The sequence below is a fragment of the Megascapheus bottae genome, chromosome X (assembly GCF_031878675.1).
Source record: "Megascapheus bottae isolate mThoBot1 chromosome X, mThoBot2.hap1, whole genome shotgun sequence".
NCBI classification, from domain to species: domain Eukaryota; kingdom Metazoa; phylum Chordata; class Mammalia; order Rodentia; family Geomyidae; genus Megascapheus; species Megascapheus bottae.
In genome coordinates, this window is record NC_143547.1 from 54,875,945 (window position 1) to 54,899,647 (window position 23,703).

The 23,703-nt window shown below is 36.1% G+C and overlaps 1 protein-coding gene across 1 annotated transcript in view; it reads right to left on the reverse strand.

Moving 5' to 3' along the window:
- Positions 1-23,703, reverse strand: part of Chm (CHM Rab escort protein) — a 171,817-nt gene that overhangs the window by 11,959 nt on the left and 136,155 nt on the right. The window contains exons 10-13 of the mRNA XM_090327051.1: positions 18,460-18,564; positions 18,048-18,111; positions 12,366-12,462; positions 835-933 (exon numbers count right to left, since the gene is read on the reverse strand). Of these exons, the coding sequence (XP_090183177.1) occupies positions 835-933; positions 12,366-12,462; positions 18,048-18,111; positions 18,460-18,564 (365 nt within the window). The remainder of the gene's footprint in view (positions 1-834; positions 934-12,365; positions 12,463-18,047; positions 18,112-18,459; positions 18,565-23,703) is intronic.

Consider the following 23,703-nt stretch of genomic DNA (forward strand, 5'->3'; position numbering starts at 1 on the left):
ATGTCTTCATTAGTAAATCAAAGACACAGGAAAAAAAGCTAAACAGAAAAGTAACAGTTAAGTGTAAAAAGAACAGCTGAATACACAGTAACTAATTATAAGGAAATGCAGATATGTATATGAATAAAAGAAAGTAACCAAGATTCAAGCAAGCAAATAAATGCTATAATGAAAATCACTTCATATAAATGAAGAAGATCCACCAACTATTTTGCTGACCACTTATGCACCACATTTGCTATTTTCAAAGCTGTAAACACCTCTTCTATTAGATGTGAGGGTTGTTAAAAATTCATACTGAATAAAAGTTCTACCATGAATAAGAACCATGTATACCTTTGAGTGGTAAATATCACATCATTAGCATCTAATAAAAGATCATTTTAAAGCAGAAAGAATCTATACGTTGCTAATATTTTAATCTTCCATCAGTGGAACAAATCAACTTTTGAAAGAAGATAGCTTTCGGATTAAAAAAATATACGATTGTAAAACATCTACAAAAGAAAATTGTAAGGCAAATTTCCAGAACCCTACCAACATTAACTAAGAAATTTCCCAAGAGACTTTATTTTCCTGTGCATGCAGGTATGCATATGATCACTTTGTCACATCTGTTTCTGTGTATGTGAAACATATTTTCTTCACCATTAGTTGGTGAATAGTTGCCCCCCATGTTTATGTAGACAATGTGTTCAACTACATTAGTAAAATATGAGTTAATGATGAATACAACCCATTTTAGTATAGGTTTGAACAACTTGTAAGCATTATCTTAGAGAACTATGGCAGTTACATTACCTTTTATCATTAATTACCAATTATTTTTCTTACCTAGCTCTGGTTCTATATTTGGAGTAAATAATTTCTGCACAACTGGTTCTAAATCTTCTCGTGCTGTTTTAGAAGATGGGCAAGTCAAATGAACCAAATCTGTAAAAATAAAAAAGTACCATTTTGACTTCTTTCATATTATAAATCTATCTTATTCAATCCAAGTAAGCTGAGCAAATCATTAAGTTGAAAACGAAATGTACAACTCTTACATTATAGTATATATTAATTAAATCATTAAAATGGTGCTAATAGCTACAAGAAATTGGAATGTAACTGAACAATAAAGGTACAATTAAAGACAATTTTGTAAAACAGAGTATAGAAGCTCAAGATAAAAATTATTCACACACTTAATTTTTTTTGTCGGTCATGGGGCCTGAACTCTGGGCCTAGACCTGTGCTCTTCAGCCCAAGGCTACTGCCCTACCCCTGGAGCCACAGCCCTACTTCCAGTTCTCTAGAGATTAATTGGAGATAAGAGTATCTCTGTCTTTAGTGCCGGGGCTGGCTTTGAAATGCAATCCTCAGATCTCAGCCTCCTGAGTAGCTAGGATTACAGGCATGAGCCACCGTGCCAAGGTGGTGAAAGTTTCAAGACATAAAAAGAAGTAAAATTATTATTTTTAAAGAGACAGCTAGTATGCATAAGGCTTGGGTTTGAGCTCAACCAATGGGAAAAGAAGGTTCTAGCATTCTGGAGCCAAGAGGATAGGAGGATCATGGAGCCTGGGCTACATAGTGATTTCAAGGTTGGTCTGGACTATAATAAAACCTTATCTAACAACATAAGACAAAAAAGTAGAGTATTTATTAACCTAGAAGAATCCATTTATATATACATTGCTGATGAGTTAACAGCAAATCATGTACTCATTATCAGGTTCTATAAAAACCTTTTGGGAAAACACTGCGGGTTTAGTTTGAATTATATATGAAAGTCTATGAAAGCACCAGTCAAAATAGTCTCCATCAAACTTTCTGGAATTCTAAATTGCTTTTCTTTTGCATTAGCAATTTCATGTGGCAGAGACTTTGGACAATGTTGAGGTTACAGAATATCATGGGGGAAAAAGGGCTCTTTACAGAAATGAAATGTAGTCTAGAAAAACTCTTACAGGCCTATGCACAAGGAAAAGGCTGGATGAATGCCATATGCACTAAAATGAATTAGTTAATTAGTGAATTAAAAATAATGACTTTAATTTCAAAAGTTTTCCTATTTCAAAACCTTATTCAAATGAAGGCTAACTTTAGTGAGTATGGAGTTTCTACTCCCTAAATAACTTTGAGAATAAATAGGACATATAATTACAATAATCAGAAATCCATTCTAAAATATCAGAGAAACTATCCCCTCATCCCACACTCTCACAAAATGCCAATGTTCACATCAAAGTTTTTCAATTTACCAGTTATTTCTTATTTAATTGTTGTTTGCTAGGGAAAATGAAAACAAATATAAATGTACTATATTATCAGATGAGATTGGGTGAGTTCAGGGTGGTATGGCAGTAGACAAGATTTTCTCTATCTATCTATCTATCTATCTATCTATCTATCTATCTATCTATACACTAACATTAAGCATTCATATATTTGAACAGACCATGAAAACACCAGTGTATATGCATACACATGCAGGAGGAAAATCCGACTAGTTTCTTACATGAAATGTAGGAACCTGTTCTATCAACACGTAGGTTTTCTCAAATTAAATCTACCTACACCATTATCCTACACTATTCTAAGTGTGTTATAAGTATTATTTAATTCATTTATGCAAAACCTGTCATCTTTTTACAAATGAGAAAACATAGATACATAGTGGAGCGAAATAGATTTTGGCAAAGTATGCAATTAGTAAATGGAAGACATGAGATTCAGATTTTGAATTCAAGCCAAGGTGATTTGCCCATGGAAGCCTTGACCTCAGTCACTAAATGATGTTTTGTGATTGTCATCATCTCTAAAAGGTGCAGCCTGACAATTAGTGAGGAAATTTTCAAACCAGGACATGAACAAGGACACACAAAGAACTTTTCACTTGGCATAACTAAGTGGATGATAGTGGGTATCAAATATCTCTGCTACTTAGATTTCACTGAGGTCTTTTAAAAGGCTGATGTTGGCTAGGCACAGGTGGCACATGCCTGTAATCCTAGCTACTCAAGAGGCTGAGATCTGAGGATCATGGTTCAAGGCCAGCCCAAGCAGGAATGTACATTATCTCCAATGAATGACCAAAAGTTCAGAAGTGGAAATGTAGCTCCAATGGTAAAGCTCAAGCCTTGAGAAAAAAAAGTTCAGGGACAGAGCCTCGTATCAAAATTCAATTGCCAAGATCAGCACAAACAAAATCCTATCATTTTAATCCAACAAATATTTATAAGAACAAGCTTTCTTCATACGTAACATGTAACACAAGGCAATCTGCCCTTCAGACCAGCAATGTCACAGCCTTATCATCTTGTGACAAAACATGAGAAACTTCCCTAGAGAACAGCTAAAAAGCTCAGGCTAGACCTCCCAGCAGAAAATAGTGACTGATTTTTCCCCTCAAATGATGAAGCAATAGCTTCTCCAGAACTGCTCCAGAAACAGCATAAGACAGATAATGATCAGATAGGCCCAGACTGAAACTAGAATTTTATTTTTCCCATCGTGGGGCTTGAACTCAGGGCTTGGGTACTGTCCTTGAGCTTTCTCAATGCTAGCACTCTACTACTACCACACCAGGACTTCCATCCTTTTCTGTGTATGTGGTACTGAGGAATTGAACCCAGGATTCATGCATGCTAGGCAGGCACTCTACAACTAAGCAATACTTTCAGTCCTAGAATTGTTTTAAATGTATTTTTCAACTGCTCCTCCCAATTCTCTATTTAAAACTAATGCTCTTGTCTGTACCGTAAAGATGGCACAAGATGGGCTAAAGTTCTTATTTCTACTTTTCCCACCATGGCATGAGCCCTGTAATAACCCCTCTTTTCCCATCCTATAATATTATTATCTTTATTTGGTGTACAGATGTGGGTGGCTAGACCTGGTTTGTGAAACTTCAGGGTTTTGGTCATAGGGGGCTCTAAAGTCTGGTTTTTAATGTCACTGGACACAACATAAAAAATAGCATGTACAGTTCACCAAAACTTATCTTGGAAACCTGATCTCTTAGAAGTTACTGTTTTGAAACGTGAATTTTTTTTCCATTCCAAAATGCATGGATGAGCATATACAAAAGAAATAAGTCTAATTTATAGCAGCCGAGCAATAAGACAGAGTAGAGGATGTTTGTGTGAGTCTGGTTTATTCTGTTCTGTATATTTTCATGAGTGTGTAGGCTATAACGCCAGACTCCACGTCCTTATGTTTACATAGAAGGGGTGGGATTATATCATCTTCAAGATCTCTTCTAAAGTTTTATGACACTAACTCCTATTTGTAGGCATTACTCTTTCAATGGTGACAGATAGCAAGTCCCAAAACTTATGTCATTTTAAATGTGAATATACAAAGCTAAGTAAACACTTGGTTAAAGAAAAGAAATCTATTCCTCAAGATTTTGACATTACCGCACACTGCAGCTATTCATGCTATACAAATAGGCAAATTTATTCCGAATGCTTTTAAAGACTCTTGATATACAGTCTAGTCAACAAAGTGTGTTTTGTTGTGCAATCTAGAGAAGAAAGCATAATTGATACATGCAGGGATTGATTTGGCTTATAATTTATCTTTCGTTTACTGAAAAAGCCATATGTAGTTAATGTAATATACCACAAGGAAAAATATATTATTTTGTGTATAAGACAGAAAAGATCAAAACAAACATTTACTTTTTGGTACTAAATTGAAGAATAGAGTCTGATGATACGTAACACACAATTTGGGCTTTTAATGCAGTCACGAAAACCTTCAGAGTCTTATTTCCTTTTTTACAGAAAAATTGAAAAAAAAAACTTAGAATGACATCTTAAGATCAGAAGGAAAAACCAGACTTGTAAAATAAAATCTGTGCTTCATGACAATACTAATAAAAATAATTTAAAATATATTTTCAAACAGCGACTTAAAAAGGCCTTGAAAATCATTTTCAACCATTATGTAAACTCACTTTTATGAATAGTTATATAACATTTTCTTAATAGGGTTGTAAAAGCAGAAAAGAATACATAAACCTTTACTCAAATAATATTTTGAATTTATTAATGTTATATGTTACCAAATCTATAATCATATCCCAGACAAAGCAGAATAAAACAGCTGTTACTGCACCATTATTATGTATGTATGAAAAAAGATTTCCAATTTCCCAAGATATGAATAACAACTATAAACACGAACTTGCTGGAGGCATAGTTCAAGTGGTAGAGTATATAACTATCATAAGGTCCTGAGTTCAAACTCCAGTACTGCCACAAGAAAAGAACATTTCAACTGGAAGGGCTTGGTTTTCAAACAGAAGCAGTCCTATATGTAATTAATTCATTCATTAATTAAATAAGTGACAAAAATAAGGTATGTTCTGAAATATAAGCTGAAAAATAAGATTTGATTTGCTGTCAAAAAATACTTTCAAGTATTTAGTAATCTCAATAACATAGCTTATTTTTGTCACTTATCTCATTATAGATTTGGGGAATTTAAGATGATTCATTAATTTTACTTATGGCCACTTAAAAAATATATCACTATGGGCTGGGAGTTTGACCAAGTAATCTTGCCTAGCATGCATGAAGTCCCGGGTTCGATTCCTTGGTACCACATGCATAGAAAAGTGCCAGGAATGGTGCTGGCTCAAGTGGTACAGCACTAGCCTTGAGAAAGCTGAAGGATAGTGCTGAGGCCCAGAGTTCAAACCTGCCCATGCACTGGGCATGGGCAATTCATGCCTGTAATCCTAGCTACTCAGGAAGCTAAGATGTGAGGATTATGATTGAAAGCTAGCATGGGTAGGAAAAGTTTTGAGACTTACCTTCAGTTAATAACCAAGAAAGCAGAAGTCGAGCTGTGGCTCAAAGTGGTAGAGCACTAGCCTTGACATTGCCTAGGACCCATGTGTTCAAGGTCCATATTGCCTATGCTAACAAAGGTTTGCTTAAAAAAGCCTCTAATCCTGGATAAAAATGACTTGCTTCAGTTTATCAATATACAGCTTCAAAATCTTGGCCTGTTTCTATTACAACTGTCTTACTTTGCTTAATATACATATATTTTTTTCTAAGTCTTTCCATTTGCTAACAAATGGGGCAATGTAAGCCAGACCCAAAGAAAAGTAGGTTACACAATTTCCCTTATGTGTAGTAACTAGAAGATTTCCAAGATATTCTTCATAGGGGATCTCAATAACCCAGCTGCTTAGTGCATAGGTCCATATACAATGAAGTATATCAACCCGAACTCGTACACATGGAAACAAGAGGGTCTTATTATATCCTGTATGTAGTCTTTTTATTTCTTTGTTTTTTGTTCTCTTAGTTTTCTGTACCTTGTATCTTGTAGATAAAATTTTTTGATCTATAGAAGGGAAAGGGAATCACAGAAACAGCACGACAAAGGCTGAACAAACACAACACTGATACTCGCTTAAAATTATGTTGGATATGAACCTTACAACTTGGGGGGTTGGGGAACAAGGAGGAGTAAGCAGGAGAAAATGAGGGCTGGGTAACATTGAACAAAAACAAATGTATTCCTTCCTTTGACTACATAACTGTAAATTCCTGCTCATCACCTTTTCAATAGAAATCAAAGAAAAAGAAAACAATTGCAGTACTGTATTGTTTATGCAGAGGTCTTTCCTTGGCTTATTTGTTCTGTTTTCTTGTAGTGCTGGAGAAGCCAGGATCCTGCACAGGACTCTACCATTGAGACTACATCCTCAGCTCTCTGGAGTCTTTTTGTAGCCAGCCAAAGCCAGCACATGCTCTTTCTTCTTTTCCTAAAATGGCTTTTTTTTTAGCACTGAAGATGGATCTTATAATGTCCACTGATTAACATACGCAGTAAATACTTAGTTATATTAGAATTACAGGCAATATCACAAGATTTAGTTATGCTGTTTTCTGGGCCTCTGCAAGTTATGACTAGTAAATAAGAGTAGAATGTGATGCCAGATGCAGGAAAAATAGCTTGACAAAGGGCAAGGAAGAAGACAATTAAAATGTAGACATAAGAAATGATCCAAGTACAAGATAAGGTCGTTTAGCATAGAAGCAAATAGGTCTAAAAATAGGCAACAAGGGTGTCATTGTGTTAGAGCAGACTATAATAGATAATGCTGATGATACCTCTAAAATGCAAAGAATATAGGGTTACATGGAAATGTGTGCTAGAAAGGTAATTATTTTAAAAAACTTAAAATAAGATTTTGTTTCTTTTTTTTTTTGCCAGTCCTGGGCTTCAGCTCAGGGCCTGAGCACTGTCCTTGGACTTTCTCAAGGTTAGAGCTCTACCACTTGAGCCTCAGCACCACTTCTGGCTTTTTTCTATGTATGTGGTACTGAGGAATCGAACCTGGGTCTTCGTGCATGCTAGGCAAGCACTTTAACCACTAGGGCAAACTCCTGGCCCGTTCTACCACTTGAGCCTCAGCACCACTTCTGGCTTTTTTTTTTTCTATGTATGTGGTACCGAGGAATCGAACCCGGGTCTTCATGCATGCTAGGCAAGCACTTTTAACCACTAGGCCAAACTCCTGGCCCAAGATTTTGTTTCTAAACATATTTTATCTTTTTGCAAGACTGTATCTCCATACATACCATACTAGAAGGCATTATGTTTATGATGTTACTGAACTGTCCTTATTCACAAGCGAGTATTTCTAACCAGCTTCAGCATCTTCCTATCTAATTCCATTGCTACAAAAACTCATTTGACCAATTATGTGAAACGTTTTTTGTTTTGAATAGAATGTACACCTTGTTTTCTTATGATGATTCTTTGCTAATTATTTGAAAGGGTATCAATGTATGTGAATTAATGCACCTCCTATCTGGCAAATATCATGTAACCCTTCTATTAATTACAATAAAAATATATGAAAAATTTTATTTTAGTTGTACATATTTCTGGAGTATAGTATGATTATTCAATGAAGTACATATAAGCGTGTAATTAATTCAGTAAAGCTGGTTGGCATCTCTTAAGCATGTTTCTGAATATATGATTAACAGGTAAGAATTATATATATTTATGGAATACTATGGATAAAATATAATCAAATTAAATGTTCAGAGTCTTTGAATTTCTGACTTTTAGTTACTCAAAAAAGGTGTAATAGGTTATTGAACTAAAGTCACACTTTTTGGGCTGTAGAACACTAGGACTAGTATTTTTTTTCTTGGTCATGGGGCTTGAACTCTGGGCCTGGGTGCTACCACCTTGAGCCTCAGCCCCATTTCCCATTTTCTAGAGGTTAATTGGAGATAAGAATCTCAGGTCCTTTTGTGCCAGGGCTGGCTTTGAACTTTGATCCTCAGATCTCAGCCTCCTGAGTAGCTAGGATTACAGGTGTGAGCTACCACACCCAATAAGAACTAGTATTTCTTTTCTTTTCTTTTGTGTTGATACTGAAGCCTGAACTCAGGGCCTAGTCATGGTCCTTTAGCTTTTTCGCCCACAGTTAGTGCTCTACCATTTGAGCCACAGGTTCCCTTCAGGCATTTTGTTAGTAAACTGGAGATGAGAGTCTCATTGATTTTCCTACTCAGTCTGGCTTTTAATAAAGATCCTCAGGTCTCATTCTCCTCAGTGGCTGAATGAGCTACCACCTACAACTAGTATTTTGAACTTTGTCTTGTTATCCATCAACCAAAGTCCCTTCCTTTACCCTCTCCTGTAAATCAACTGAAATAGTAATCACTATTATACATTCACACTGAAATTTTCTAGCTTCGACATGTAACAGAATATATGGTATTATTCTTTCTGTATCTGAGTTATATCACCCAGATTTGTCTTCCACTTCCATCCATTTGGCAGTTTATATCTCATATCTACTTTAAGTCTTGTTATGTTCACAACAAATATTAAATTTATTATGCCTACTGAAATAACCCAATATTATAAGAATGAATGCATTAAAGATTTTAAATGATCATAAACTCTTTTTATGGTACAAGGCAAAGTATAAATTCAAATTTATGTCTTTCAGTAAGTTAACTTTGTGTAAGCATTATCATTGAGCCTAAAACAATCAAAGCCATTTCATTTGCCTACACTGATGTGTTTTTATTGATAAACTGATTTAATATATAATAAAGATCACAGAGAATGTTTTTATTAAGGTAGAAACAAGTGAGAAAGTTACAGGGTGTGAAGACTTTACAAGAAGACAAAAGAATTGGCCAATTTTCTTAAAATACTCTTATACATCATCTCTATCTCTTACCAGTTACAAAGTAAAATTACCAAACATCAAAGGGAAAAAAGCAATAGAGTAAAAAGAAAACTTACAGGGTGGAACCAAATATTTGAACAGGAGAAAATATTTGCACACCACATGTCTGATAAGAAATTGAATCCAGAATATTAAAAGACCTCCAAAACCCCATAGCAAAATATCCAATTAAGTAATAATATGAAAATGATTTGAATACAAATTTTCCCCCAAAAAAAGGAATAAAAAAGAACAAATAAGGGGTTGGAGGCATGGCTCCGATAGTAGAGCACCAACCAGTGTGTGAAAGTGTCAGATACCAGATTCAAGTCCTGATCTCAGACAAAAAAAAAGAAAATTAAGGAAGGAATGAAGGAGGGAGGGAAGGGGAAGGGGGGAGAGGGAGGGAAGGAGAGAAGTAAAAGAAAGAAAAGAGAAAAGAAAAATGGACAAGTACATGAAAAATAGTCAACATGACTAGCCACCAAGGGAATTGTAAATCAAAACAATAATGAAGCATCATCTCACCCTAGTTAAAATGACTATTATTTAGAAATGCAAAAAATGACAATTGCTGATAAGAATGGGGAGAAAGGAAAATTCTTAAACTGTTAGGAGGACTGAAAATTAGTACAGCCTAAGAAAAACAGTATGAAGATCCCTGAAAAAAATTAAAATAAAACTATTACATGATCCAAAACTATTTCTCCTTGATAAATAACCTAAGGAAATGAAATTAGTACGTCAAAGATACCTGCATGACCTCCTTTATTGTCGCCCTGCTCGCCACAGCCAAGGGAAGGAAAGTCATTCTGCAAATTAATGGATTTTCTAAGTGTTGCACATAGATGCAATGGACCACTATTGACATAAAACAGAATGAACTTCAGACATTCTCAACAACTTGTATACAACTAGAGACCATTACATTAGTGAAATACATCCAGAGTACAAAGATGAGTACTATATAATCTGACTCATAGGTGAAATCTGAAAACAACATCAAGTAATACTAGTTAAAAGAAGAAGAATAATTAGCAAAGGCTGGGAAGAATAGGGTTAAAGAAAGAATGGTTATCTCTCAAATCTTTTGCTGTCCCTTGGTTATCTCATATTGTTACAGTATCTCACTTTGTTACCTGATATATCGGATATATTTGTATTTGGTTATTTGAAATTGGATAGGGAAGGGGGGAAAACAAGATGAGGGGTGGGAGGGGGAGGGAAATGGGGACCAAGACATGTGAAAGGGTCTCAATGTATGGGAATTAATGCACCATCTATCTGGCAAATATCATGTAACCCTTCTATTAATTACAATAAATATATATATATATATATATAAAAGAGAAAGAATGGGGTTGGATACTAGTGGCTCATGCCTATATTCTGATCTACCCAGGAGGCTGACATGAGGATTGCCATTCTAAATCAGCCTGAGAGACAGTTTCTAGAGACTTAACTCCTATTGACCAGTAAAAAAGCTGATAGTAGAACTATGGTTCAAGTGGTAGATCACCAGCCTTAAGCAAAAAAAAAGCCAATCAAGAGTGGGTGCCGGTGGCTCACACCTCTAATCCTAGCTGTTCTGGAGGCTGAGATCTGAAGATCATGGTTCAAAGCCAGTCCAGGCACAAAAGTCTGTGAGACTCTTACCTCCAAATAACCACCAACAAACCGGAAGTGGTGCTGTGTAGAGCGCTAGCCTTGAGTGGAAGAGCTCAGGGAGAGTACCTAGGCCCAGGGTTCAAGCCCCATGACTGGTAATAAAACAAAAAAGCCAATCAAGACTGAGAGGTTTTGAGTTCAAGCCTCATTACTGGCACAAAAATACAAACAAAAACAAAAACAAAACAGGGGATGGAATAAACTGATCAATGCATAGTAAAGTATGAAGAGTTGGAGAGAAAGTTTGGTTTGCACATTTTCAAAAGCTTGAAGAAAAGATTTTGAAAGTTTACACTATAAAGAACTAGAAAGTGTTTGAGAATATAAATATGTCTGGCCTGATATACACATTATATATTACACAACATACATATGTACAGAATATCATGATACTCAATTTTGTTTTTATTTATCATCTGGAATAAACTTTCTTAATAACTCAAGGAATACTTGTTTTTAAAAACAGAGTACTGATGGCATATGCTTGTAACCCTAGCTATTAAGGAGGCTCTGATCTGAGGATTGTAGTTTGAAGACAGCCTTGGCAGGTAAGACCATGTGACTGTTATCTCCAGTTACCCACAAAATATTGGAAGTAGAATTGTAGCTCAATTAGTAGAAAATTAGCTTTGAAGCTTCAAGTCTGTCAAAAAAGTAAGTGTGAGGGATAGATGCAAAGAAGCAGGTTTGTTCCTTTTGCCATTTGAAGACATTCAGAACGTGCCATCTAGGAGGAAAGGGCCTTCACTAGAAGGCTTGAACGCAGAATGCTGGATTCCCACACTCTAGAATTATAGAAAAAAAATCTGTTCTTTACATGTTAGTCTGTCTATTCTGTTATTACAGCCTTAAGAAACTTACACAGAAAATAAGATAGCAATTCAAAAGTTAAGAAAACACATTGCTTGGTGCCAGTGGCTCATAACTTTACTTCTAACTACTCAGGTGTCTGAGATATGAGGAAAATGATTCAAAGCTACCCAAGGAAGAAAAGTCCATGAGACACTTATCTCCAATTAACCACCAAAAAGACCAAACTAGTGCTGACTAAAGTGGTAGCCTAGAGCAAATAATCTCAGGAACAGAGCTCAGGTCATGTTTTTAAGCCCCAGGAACAGCACAGTAAAAAAGGGTGGGGGAGGGAACAAGCAAAAACAAAAAAAAAGAAGAAAATAAATTTTGTGGAAATTATTTTCAATACACTTGAGGAAAAGTTATAAAAAGCACTGGAATGTGAAAGAAATGCCTTTGTAGTAGAAACAAAAAATGATGCTTGGAAGATTTAGCCACAGAAATCTGTGGGGCAAGAGGAAGGCATGCAATGAATTATTGTATGGCCACATGCTGTTTAGCTAAGTACTGTGAAAAAAATTAGTACTTGTTAAAACTCTATAAACAATCTTTCAGCTAAAATAGTGGCTCATTCCCCATTTACTCCCACCCCAAACACAAAATATAAATAGCCTAACTATACAATGCTTACAGGTGCCTTTCATGCATGTCATTGTTGAAGAACATAACTCAATGACCCGGACAGCAGTTCCTGCTTCATCTTCTGGAGGTACTGTCAGAATGGAAATCTAAAAAAGGAGAAATGAAATACCAAACATAATTGTTAGGTTTCATTTTATCATTAGTCTGTTTTCTAGCTTCAAAATATTCTTTGATATTTGAAAAAAAATTTAGCTAATAAGCATTTTAGAATAAGCATTTTGATTTTTCTTTTTGGTTGTGGGGCTTAAACTCAGGGTCTGGGCACTGTCTCTGAGCTCTTTTGCTCAATGCTAGTGCTCTACTACTTTGAGCCACAGTGCCACTTTCAGTTTTCTGATGGTTAATTGGGGATAAATCTCACAGACTTCCCTGCCTGGCCTGCCCCTTAAACCACAATTTCACATCTCAGCTTCCTAAGCACCTAGGATTTGCAGGTGTGAGCCATTGGGACCTGCTTAATTTTAGAAAATAACTTGAAACATGCAACATGCTTATTGTTGTATATTGATATTCAATATCTGCATTATTTATTACTTGTATCACATGAGTAGTTCATATAATTTCCACTGACAATAACAGAACCTTCACCTACTGTTTTGAATGTTTCAATGATAACTTTTCTGAAATATATATGCTTTAGTGCTTAAAGTCAACTGTATTAATTCAATTTTGAGTATTCATAATGACTACAAATGGATTTTACAGAGTACTGAAAATGAAAGATGTCACTAATCCCAAAGACACAGAACATCCAAAAGCGAACTGAAATGTTTCATGACAAAGAATTTCATACTAATTGAATTATAGGCAAAATGTAAAATTATTAAATATGAGTTGCTGATACTCAGAATGCTTCCCTGGGAATTACTGATTATGTTATGATTAATTTTTAAAAGATTTTAAATCAGAAACATTTGACCATCATTATCATCATGAACTGTTTCTCTGTAGAACTGATGCTGAAATATTAATCTTCAATCTTCTCACACAGGAAACAGTTGCTGAAAGGAAAGCCACAATATGTGCATTTTCCAATAAGTTGTACAGTTAGATTTTGAAAAGACGTATCACACTGATAGCCCACAGAAGAAACATCTATAACAAATTCAAAATATCAAAATTATTTTGGTAACCATGACAGTCCTATTGATACATATTTCGGGGCTCATGGTTTTTCAACAAATGATGTTTCTCTCAGCTCCATTTATCTCTACTCAGGATAGAAAATGTACTTTAGAAGTAACAAATTGCTGTAGATATTATGCAAAATGAAACAACTGAGTACAATTAAATATATGACCATAATTAGAAAAGAATCTTTAAAGAACTTATTAGAACTTCTTTTTATTCCTACAAATATTGTACTTTTAATAATCTTCTACCAAAGTCCCTCTCTCACCTGAACTGAGAATCTAAATGTCTCAAACCTCATACAGACAATAAAAGCCATTGAAGGTACATTTCTCCAGCCCTTTAATACCATGTTCATAAAACATACCCACTTTTATTTTTCCTAAACTTCACTGTTCTATAAAATGAGAAAAAAAAGAAGAGGAAACAAAGAAAAACTTAACAAATATGTATTTTAGACTGATTACTCTCATGGCTTTGTGGAGGATGGGTCTTAAAGAGGTAAGATGAGTGGCAGATGACTGGGGATAAGGCAGACATGATGACAGTGGTAACTGGAACTATAAGAAAAAGGATTGTAGAGAAAAGGTATACTGAAACAAGTTTTAGGAAGTACACCGATAGGCACTGGAAGAGTGATTAAAACTTAGAAAAAGGGGGCTGAAAATGCTGTCATTGGAAAGATATTGAGCTGACATCAGTGGCTCACGCTTGTAATCCTAACTACTAACTGATTGAGATATGCAGATCATGGTTTAAAGCAAGCCTAGGCAGAAAAGTCTGTGACATACTTATCTCCAATTAACCAGCAAAAACAAAGCCAGAAGTGGAGCTGTGGCTCAAGTGTTAGGTTGCCAGCAAAAAATTTAGGCTCTGAAAAAGCTCTCAGGCCCTGTATTCAAGTCCCTGAACCATCAGGCATGCATACACACACACACACACACACACTATTAATGTTGTTCCTGGAAGAAAAGACCATTGCATGAGGAACAGTGTGGGAGAAACACTGAGTTCAGCTTTATTTCCATACTCTTTAATGGATGTCCAGCAAGAAGTCTGGCAATATGCTGTAGACACTTCTGGAAGATGTGTAACTGCTGATTCCCAACATTTATGAAGAGTTTAAATCACAGGATATATGCAATCATACAAAGAGTGTAGAAGACAGAGCAAGACAAAATAGTATGTCCTAAGGAGCCCCAATATTTGAGGGCAGAGCAAGCAAAGCGCACAAATGAATCACATAGGGCTATCCAGTGTCAAAAGCATCAGGGAAGGTAGAGAAGTACATAGTTCTAATAGAAAGGGAATAATGGCATCACCAAAGGTACCAGAAAAATTCTAGTAGAAAATCTATTGACCCTAACTATGATGAGGTTTCAATGAGTAGAGTTGAGGGAAAGGGAGAGGAATGGAAAAGGTGAGGAGTGAAGGGAAAGAGATATAGAAGAGGGAAGGAAAGGAGAGAAGGGAGGGGTGGCAGAAAGGAGGGAAGGACGGAGGGAGGCACTGGTGGACAGGTATAGACAGGGAAGAACCATCTCATCCATCATTGAAGCTAGTATACATGTACTGTCAGTGATGGGGCTGAAAGTCAAGATTGCTCTTGTACGTGGTGAGTGGTTTTGTTTTACTTGGTAAATAATGAGGTAGAGAGGGGCCAAGGTGAGAAGGGTAGGTGAAACAGTGAAGGCTTGCATTCATTCCTGAGGAATAGGGCATTATCAGAGGCCAGTGATAGTAGGAGATAACGATTCAGCTAAACTAGATTGGTGTCTGGACTTTGAGGCAGGACCAGCCTGTCTGGCTGAATAGTTTTCTACAGTATCATCAATGACATAGCAGTCATTTATGACATAGGTGTAGATTATAGTCTAATGGAGACATGAGATTTTTTTCTTGCTGGATGTGGTAGAAGACCAGGGCAATATGGGGATTGAGGATGCTGGAGCAAAAGCAGATTAAAGAACCACAACGGGGTCTAGGGCAGAAGAAAGAAGACAGAACAGAAGGTTGAGTATAAACTGGGCAAACATATAAGGGTTTGAGTTCTGTTAGGTTGATTAATTGGATAGGTGGTAGTAAAAAAAAAAAAACCCCAAAACAGCTGGAAAGATCCAAGCAGATTAACAATATTATATGTCCATGAAATTTCACCCCCAATGTATACTTCCATTCCCCAGAGGTGACTTTACCTTGAAATTTAAAGAATAGAACCCAGCAGATGGAACTCCAAATCCACAGATACTCATGTTGGTACCCTCTCATTTCAACATGCATCATCACCCCCTACGTAAGAGGACCTGACCTCTGAATTACATCCTCCCTGACTTGCCTATTATTTTTCCATCAATAATCTTTCTCCTCAGTACCTTCATCTTCTCTATTGGCAGTACTCCTTTTGCTTATTTATAAAGTAATCTTGTATGGGGGGGGGAGGGAAACGGGTACCAAGACATGTGAAAGGGTATCAATGTATGTGAATTAATGCACCTTCTATCTGGCAAATATCATGTAACCCTTTTACTAATTACAATAAAAAATAAATAAAACATAAAAAAAGTAATCTTGTAAAGTCCTCTCCACTTTTTTAAGAACCAATTCTTTTCTCTTATTCTTTATAGACATTAGTTTCTTCAGAATACTTCCCTTACTTCCTTCCCTCTCTCCCTTTTCCTTCTCCCCTCTCCTTCCTCCTTCCTCTCTCTTTCTTACTTATTTATTTAATTTGGGTCCTGGGGATTGAATTCAGGTCACTGAGCTTTTGTGCCCAAGGCTGGTGCTCTACCACTGAAGCCACAGCTTTGCTTTCTGCTGTTTTGGGTGGTTAGTTGGTGTTAATAATCTCATGAACTTTCCTGCCTACCTTGGATTTGAACCATGATCCTTAGATCTCAGTATCCTGAGTAGCTAGGATTACAGGAGTGAGCTACTGATACCCAGCTCAGAGTTCTTTCTATTTGCTGTTTTCACTTTTGGGTAAACTTACAGTATGCTCACTCACAGTGTCTATGGTATAATAGGAGACAAAGACAAGTCCATCAGCAATGAGAGTGACAAAATAGCTGGTGTATCATTTTCTCAAGCTACACCTCTAATCACATTTGTCACACTAAATTATACTTGATATTCATCTGTCTGTCACTATGTACTGTAGATTACAAACTATTTCAAGGTAGTTACCATCACAGTTACCACTCTCTCCTCACAACCCAGCATACTGACTTGGGAGTACAAGACACTTGTTTGCTGAGTGACCCAATAAAGTAGTATCCATTCATACATGAATAAGTCATAACTGATGTTTCTTTTTAGGTATTCTCCATTCTTAACAAGAAACATTTAACGATGTTAGACAAGAAATGTACTGACTACACTGTGTTTGTAACTGTAACCCCTCTGTACCCCTCTGTACATCACATTGACAATAAAATTAAATGAAAATTTATTTGGAAAAAGTTGAACCCTTAAATGACTTTATTTACAGTTTTTGATTTATATAATAAGTCTCTTCCAACCTAGAGAATTTTAAGAGTCTATTTTGAGCAAAAGCATACATATCTGACAGCCACCCATTTCAAGTAAGTTTGCTTTAATTGCTGTAAAATATGGTCAGAAGGAGAAGTAGTGTCTCTGGAATTTCAGTGATCACAATGAGAAAACATAAGAATCAGAGACACAGTTCTATGACAGTGGGGTATAGAAGGAAGTTTGTACTAAAATGAGCAATGGTAGTGAGGAACTAGTATACAAAATGTCTGTTGAAATAAATTCATAGCAGACCTAATGGTAGGCTTTCTGTGACTGCTATACTGTTGTCTACTGTAAAGCTTTTTTCTCTAAGCATTTTTTTTGTGGGCTTGTGCTCAGGGGCTGAGCACTGTCCTTGGACTTTCTCAAGGCTAGAGCTCAACCACTTGAGCCTCAGCACCATTTCCGGCTTTTTTCTATGTATGTGGTACCAAGGAATTGAATCCGGGTCTTCATGCATACTAGGCAAGCACTCTACCACTAGGCTAAACTTCTGGCCTTTCTCTAAGCTTTTAAAAGTATTCTTGCTGTGTGCTGGTGGCTCTTGACTGTAGTCCTAGCTATTCAGGAGGCTAAGATCTAAGGACTGTGGTTTCAAAGCCAGCCTGGACAGGAGAGTCACCCATGAGACTCTTACCTTCAATTAACCACAAGAAATTTAGAAGTGACGCTGTGGCACAAAATGCTAGCCTTGAGCAAAAGAGCTCAAAGGCAATACCGAGGCCCTGAGTTCAAGCCCCACAATTGACAAAAAGAAAACAAAATATACTCCCAAAGGATTCTTTTGTTTCCTCCCATAATTATATAACTTTAATTTCATAGGATTTAATTGAACAGTTTCACTCTTGAAGCTAAACATTTGGATTTTTACCACAAAAAACATTAGCCATGTAAGGAAACGGATGCTAATTATCTTGAATGCAGGAATCAGCCATGCATATCAAAATATTATGGTTTCTGATTACAAAATACACACTTTAATTTTCAGAAAACAGAAGACTGAATTTACCTGTTGATCTGAATCTGTTTTTAGGACCGATCTATCTGTGATCAAAACAGCCCTGGAGATCTGCCTGTGAGAAACAAGAGAGTGAAGCTTCATGTATAGTTATATAATCACCAGAAGGTATGTTTCAAAGACTGAAGTCAGGATAAAAGTGTCACCTCCCCAAACCATGTTAAGTTCTGCTTTAATCTTTCTTGGCTCATAAAAGAAGGATGCATGACCTAGAGACAAATTCCAGCTGAAGCAAAGGAGATGGAATTATGCTTGGCTGCCCCCAAATGAGAGCCTATAAGAGAAGAGTAGCAAGATACTGAATGTATGTTTGCATGTTACTCAAAGAGCAGAAATGTTAATATAATTGCATTGACATGACTTTCCCCTTCCCTTGGCTAGTGAGAAGAAAGAATTATCTTACCTATATTGTACCCGGGAGCATGTGTTTTCAGAAAAGTAACTGTCTTCCACAATGAAATGCTTAGAGATTATTCTCTGTCCAAACTGGTCTATGATCGCTTTACATCTAAAAGAAGATAAGCATACAAAAAAAGTTCATATGATTGAGTAAATGAGTATATTCTGCTACTAATTTTGAATTTAAAACCCTGTGTGATGGCCTCCTAATCTTTGATAAGGGAACCAAAATTATCAGATGGAGGAAAAGACAGCCTTTTCAACAACTGTGCTGGTAGAATTGGCTATACACATGTAGAAAACTGAAGGTGGATATGTATACATCACCGTGCAACAGAATCAATCCAAACGGATCAAAAGACCTCAAGGTAAGAGCAAATACCCTGAAAACATTACAGGAAGGGATAGTAGATACACTAGGGTTTGTTTTTTTTTTTGGCACAGGCTGAAACTTCTTAAGTAAAGATTCAGAAGCACAACAAATCAGAGAATGGCTGGATAAAAATGGGACTGCATTAAACTGTAGAGCTTCTACATGGCAAAGGACATAGCTAGGCATGATAAACACTAAGCCTTCAGATTGGGAAAAGAGCTTCACTAGCCATACAACAGACAAGGGACTTATATCAAAAATATAAAGAGTCCTCAAATAATTAAAGCTCCAAAAGCAAATCCTCAAAGAAACAACCACCACCATTAATAAATGAGCTAAATTCTTTTTTTTGAAGACTTCTGTGGAAAAGAAGTAAGAGCGGCTAATAGATACATGCTCAACATTTCTGGCGATAAGAGAAATGCGAATTACTGAAGGATTAGGAGTATGGTCTAATGGTAGTGTCTGCTAACATGCATGAAGTCCTTATTTGATTCCTCACATACATACAAAATGGTAGAAGTGATTCTGTGACTCAAGTGGCAGAGTGCTAGCCTTGAGAAAAGGTGCTCAATGACAATGCCCAGGCTGTGAGTTCAAGCCTCAGGACTGGCTTTTAGCAAACAAATAACAAACAAAACATTGAGATTCAACCTCACCCCAGTCAGAATAACCACGATCAAGAAAACAAATAATAGTAGATGCTGGCAGGGATGTGGTCAAAAGGGGACACTACTTATACTGCTGGTGGGAATGAAAACTGGTTCAACCATTCTATTCCTCAAAAGACTGAACATAAGAGCTCCCCAATGATCTAGCAATCCTACTCCTGATCATTTATCCAAATGATCACAAACAAGGGGCCATACTACCATCATAACTATGTTCACCACAGCATTCTAGACCATAGCTAAGATATGGAACCAACCCAAATGCCCCTCAGTAGATGAATGGATCAAGAAAATTTGGTATATATACACAATGGAATTCTATGCTTACATCAGAAGGAATGACATTGCCCCATTCATAGGGAAATGGAAAAACTTGGAAAAAACATATTAAGTGAAGTAAGCCATACCCAAAGGAACATAGGCTCCACAGTTTCACTTAGTATATGTCTAAGTACATATGACCATAAAAATGATAACAGGTCCAGGACTTTGGCCTAGTGGTTAGAGTGCTCACCCAGCATGTGTGAATACCCGGGTTCGATTCCTCAGTACCACATACATAGAAAAAAGCAAGAAATGGTGCTGTGGCTCAAGGGGCAGAGTGCTAGTCTTGAGGAAAAAGGCTAAGGATAGTGCTCAGGCCCTGTGTTCAAGCCCCAGGATTGGCAAATAATGATAACAGAAAAGAACTCCAAGATGTGGAAAATAGAGGGTTTTTTGTTGTTGTTGTTGTTGTTATTATTGTTGTTGTTGTTGATGTAGTATTAATGTACTTCATGAAGTTCTTTCTTTTTTTTCCCTTTGGTTTATCCTTCATAGTTTTTTTTATTTTGGTAACCCGTGTCTTGTATATATGCTTATCTGATTTGGGGAAGGAAAGGGGAATAACAAAATGGTGAAACGAGGACAAAGGGTGAATAAATTCAACAGCCATACTCACAAGACACTACGTTGGAAATGAAATTTACAACTGGGAGGTGTTGGAAGAAGGGATAGTGGGAGAAAAATTACGGAAAGGGTAAAAATATTTGACAATAAATGTACTATGAAAGTGGCACTGTGGCTCCATGTGATAGAGCACTAGCCTGCTCAGGGACAATGCCTAGGCCCAGAGTTCAAGCCGCATAACCAACCAAAAAATGTACTTATTACCTTACTTATGTAACTGTAACCCCTCTTTACATCACCTTCATAATAGCATTAAATTTAAAAAATTGTGAACACTAAAAAATAGCCTACTACAATGCCACATTTTCTACCATCAAATAGACAATGAATTATAATATATTCTTGTTGCCATTTTGACACCTTTTAAATGATGAAAATCAATGTGGACAACTTAAATATTAACTCTGCCTTTGAAATGTAACTGGAAAGTTAGGACAAGTATTAAATGATATAATTATAAGCTTTCCTCATATTTAGAAGAAGGGAACCTTTTCCTTTGTTTACACGATAGGCTTTTTTTTTCCTCGACAGTTCTAAGAAAACAAGGAGGAAAACAGTTGATTAGTTACCTTGTTATACAATTTACAGCCTGTAAAAACCACTAAAGCCTTTTTATTTCTCTGTTAAGTGTTGCTTTCTGTTTTGCTGGTGCATCTGATAATGTTTTAAACAGAAAAAAGGGACTGAGCTTCTTTTAATATCTGTTTCCACTTTACTTCAAAGGATGATCACAGAAAGATTTCTTCCAAGTGATGTTTCCAAATAAGGAAAACACTTATGCACGGACATTATCAGGTCTCTGTCATCTGATATGTGTTGGGACAATGAATCATATAGAACCCTCCATTGACCTTCTTTCAATGTGTCTAGATAAAAGGATGAAAATTAGAATCCATCTCCTTGCAGTGCCACAAGTTATAAATGTACTTTATAGGGCTCATTATCCAAACTAATGGACTAAGGGCAACATCCTTGAAATGGACTTACCAGCACTGACAAAGCCAGTATGTAATATTTCAGGAACTATATGCAAATGACTGTTTGCTCTATCTTTTTATTATGGAAATAGCAATTTACTTTGTCATAGCTTCTTCTTTGGCGACTAGAAATATTTTATTAGAAAGATACATATAGGTTACTTCTCATAAAATGTGAGCAACTGATTTCAAACATATGCTATTTACAAAATAGACTAGTATAAATTAGAATGTGCTAAATGAGCCAAATACGTGATATTTTCTAGGCATAAACGCATTAAATATGAAATTACTAACACTCAAAATGAATTCTTATTTCCTAAAGTTAGATTATGTTTTAAAAATGGTTATCAGGATAGACTAAAATGTTTATTGAAATAATATATGTAATACATATTTAAGCAATTAAGTATATACCTTGTATTACAATATTTAAAAGATTCTCACATCTCCTCTCCATTTCTTTTCTCTCTTCTACTTTTGTCTGTATTCATTTTATCCCATCTCATTAAACTAGAGCTCTTGCTTTAAAAAAATAGTTCTCCAATAGCTTTACCAAAGATAATATCATATAATATCTGCATTTCACTGTTTAATTGAGTATATCCTTAGAAAACTGATTGTAACAAAAACCCAGGACAAGTTTTGGAAATTATATGCTCGCTAGCATCCCTGTGTGAAATTTTATACAAGCACTGCTTCATGAGTTATATAAAATAATTATAAAAATAGAAAAAAGAAATATGTAAATATTACATTGCATAACACTGGCTAATATTATATATTAAAATATTTTCTTCAACCTAAAAAAATAGTTCTCTAAAATAATTATTTAAAAACTGAAAAAAGGCCAATAGTTGGTCCTAGTGGTAGAATGTTTGCCTAGCATGCATGAAGATCCCAAGATTGATACCTTGGTATCACATATATAGAAAAAAAGCTGGAAGCGGTGCTGTAGCTTAAGTGGTAGAACTCTAGCCTTGAGAAAGCCCAAGGATGGCACTTTGGTCCTGAGTTCAAGCCCCATGACTGGCGACAAATTTATCTTTTCAGTTTTTTTAAAAAAAATTTATTTTCTCCTTTTTTACTCTTTTTTAATTGAAACTCTTGATAAGCAATTTGAGAAGCCAGATAATGGGAAAAAATCCGTTGAACTGTCATTTCATACCGATTTCTATTTCTCAAGTCTTTTTCTTAACCCTAACTCACATACAATAAAAATTTAAGACTGTAGCATGTAGTCACAAAAATGTGGTGAATGTATATACGATTATTTGTTTATTTGAAACAGGAAAGGGAAGGGGGGAAAAGAAGATGACTGGATGAGGTTGGGGGAGGGAAATGGGGACCAAAACATGAGAAGGGCTATCAACGTGTGTGAAGTAATGCACCTTCTATTTGACAAACATAACTGTAACCCTTCTATTAATTATAATAAAAATGTGGTGTAAAGTGTTTTCTATGTTGATATGTATTTTAGTCATATGGTGTTTCAATTTGTTTATTCCAGCTAATGAGCACTGAAGATTGGACACTCACTGGAAATTTACATCAGAAGAAAAACACTAGAAAATACTGAACTCTGGTAAATAATAACCATACCAAAGTATTTAGGGTGAATTCTATTAATATCTGCAATTCATTGTACAAAGTATAAAGAGATGAATTAATACAGGGATGAGTGTTTGTATACTTCTGACTAAACAAAAATATTTAAATGTTAATTTTAGAACTTGAATGGTCGACATACAAGCATTCACTGTGAATTCAACATTTTCATTTGCATAAAAATATTCATCATAAAAATGTTGAAATAAAAATGACAGCAGTTGTTATAATGTAAGTAGCTAAGCTTGACTATGAGTTACCGAAATGCTCTTTAAATCAGCCATACAACAAAACCTGGCTCTCGGTCATGTGGAGACCTCTTGTTTTGTAGACTTCCAAACACTACTAGGGCTCCTATGGTGACAGCTACATCTTTGGTGACAGGTAGAGGTTATGATGTTAGAAATAACTAATGGAGCTGGGCACCAGTTCCTCACTGCCTGTATCACAATCTATGACATCTAGAGAATGGAAGGAAGGAAGGAAGGAAGGAAGGAAGGAAGGAAGGAAGGAAGGAAGGAAGGAAGGAAGGAAGGGAAGGGAGGGAAGGGAGGGAGGGAGGGAGGGAGGGAGGACGGGAGGGAGGACGGGAGGGAGGAAGGACGAGAGGAAGGAAAAGAAAGGGAAACAGCTCTGTGGCTCAAAGTGGTAGAGCGCTAGCCTTGAACTGC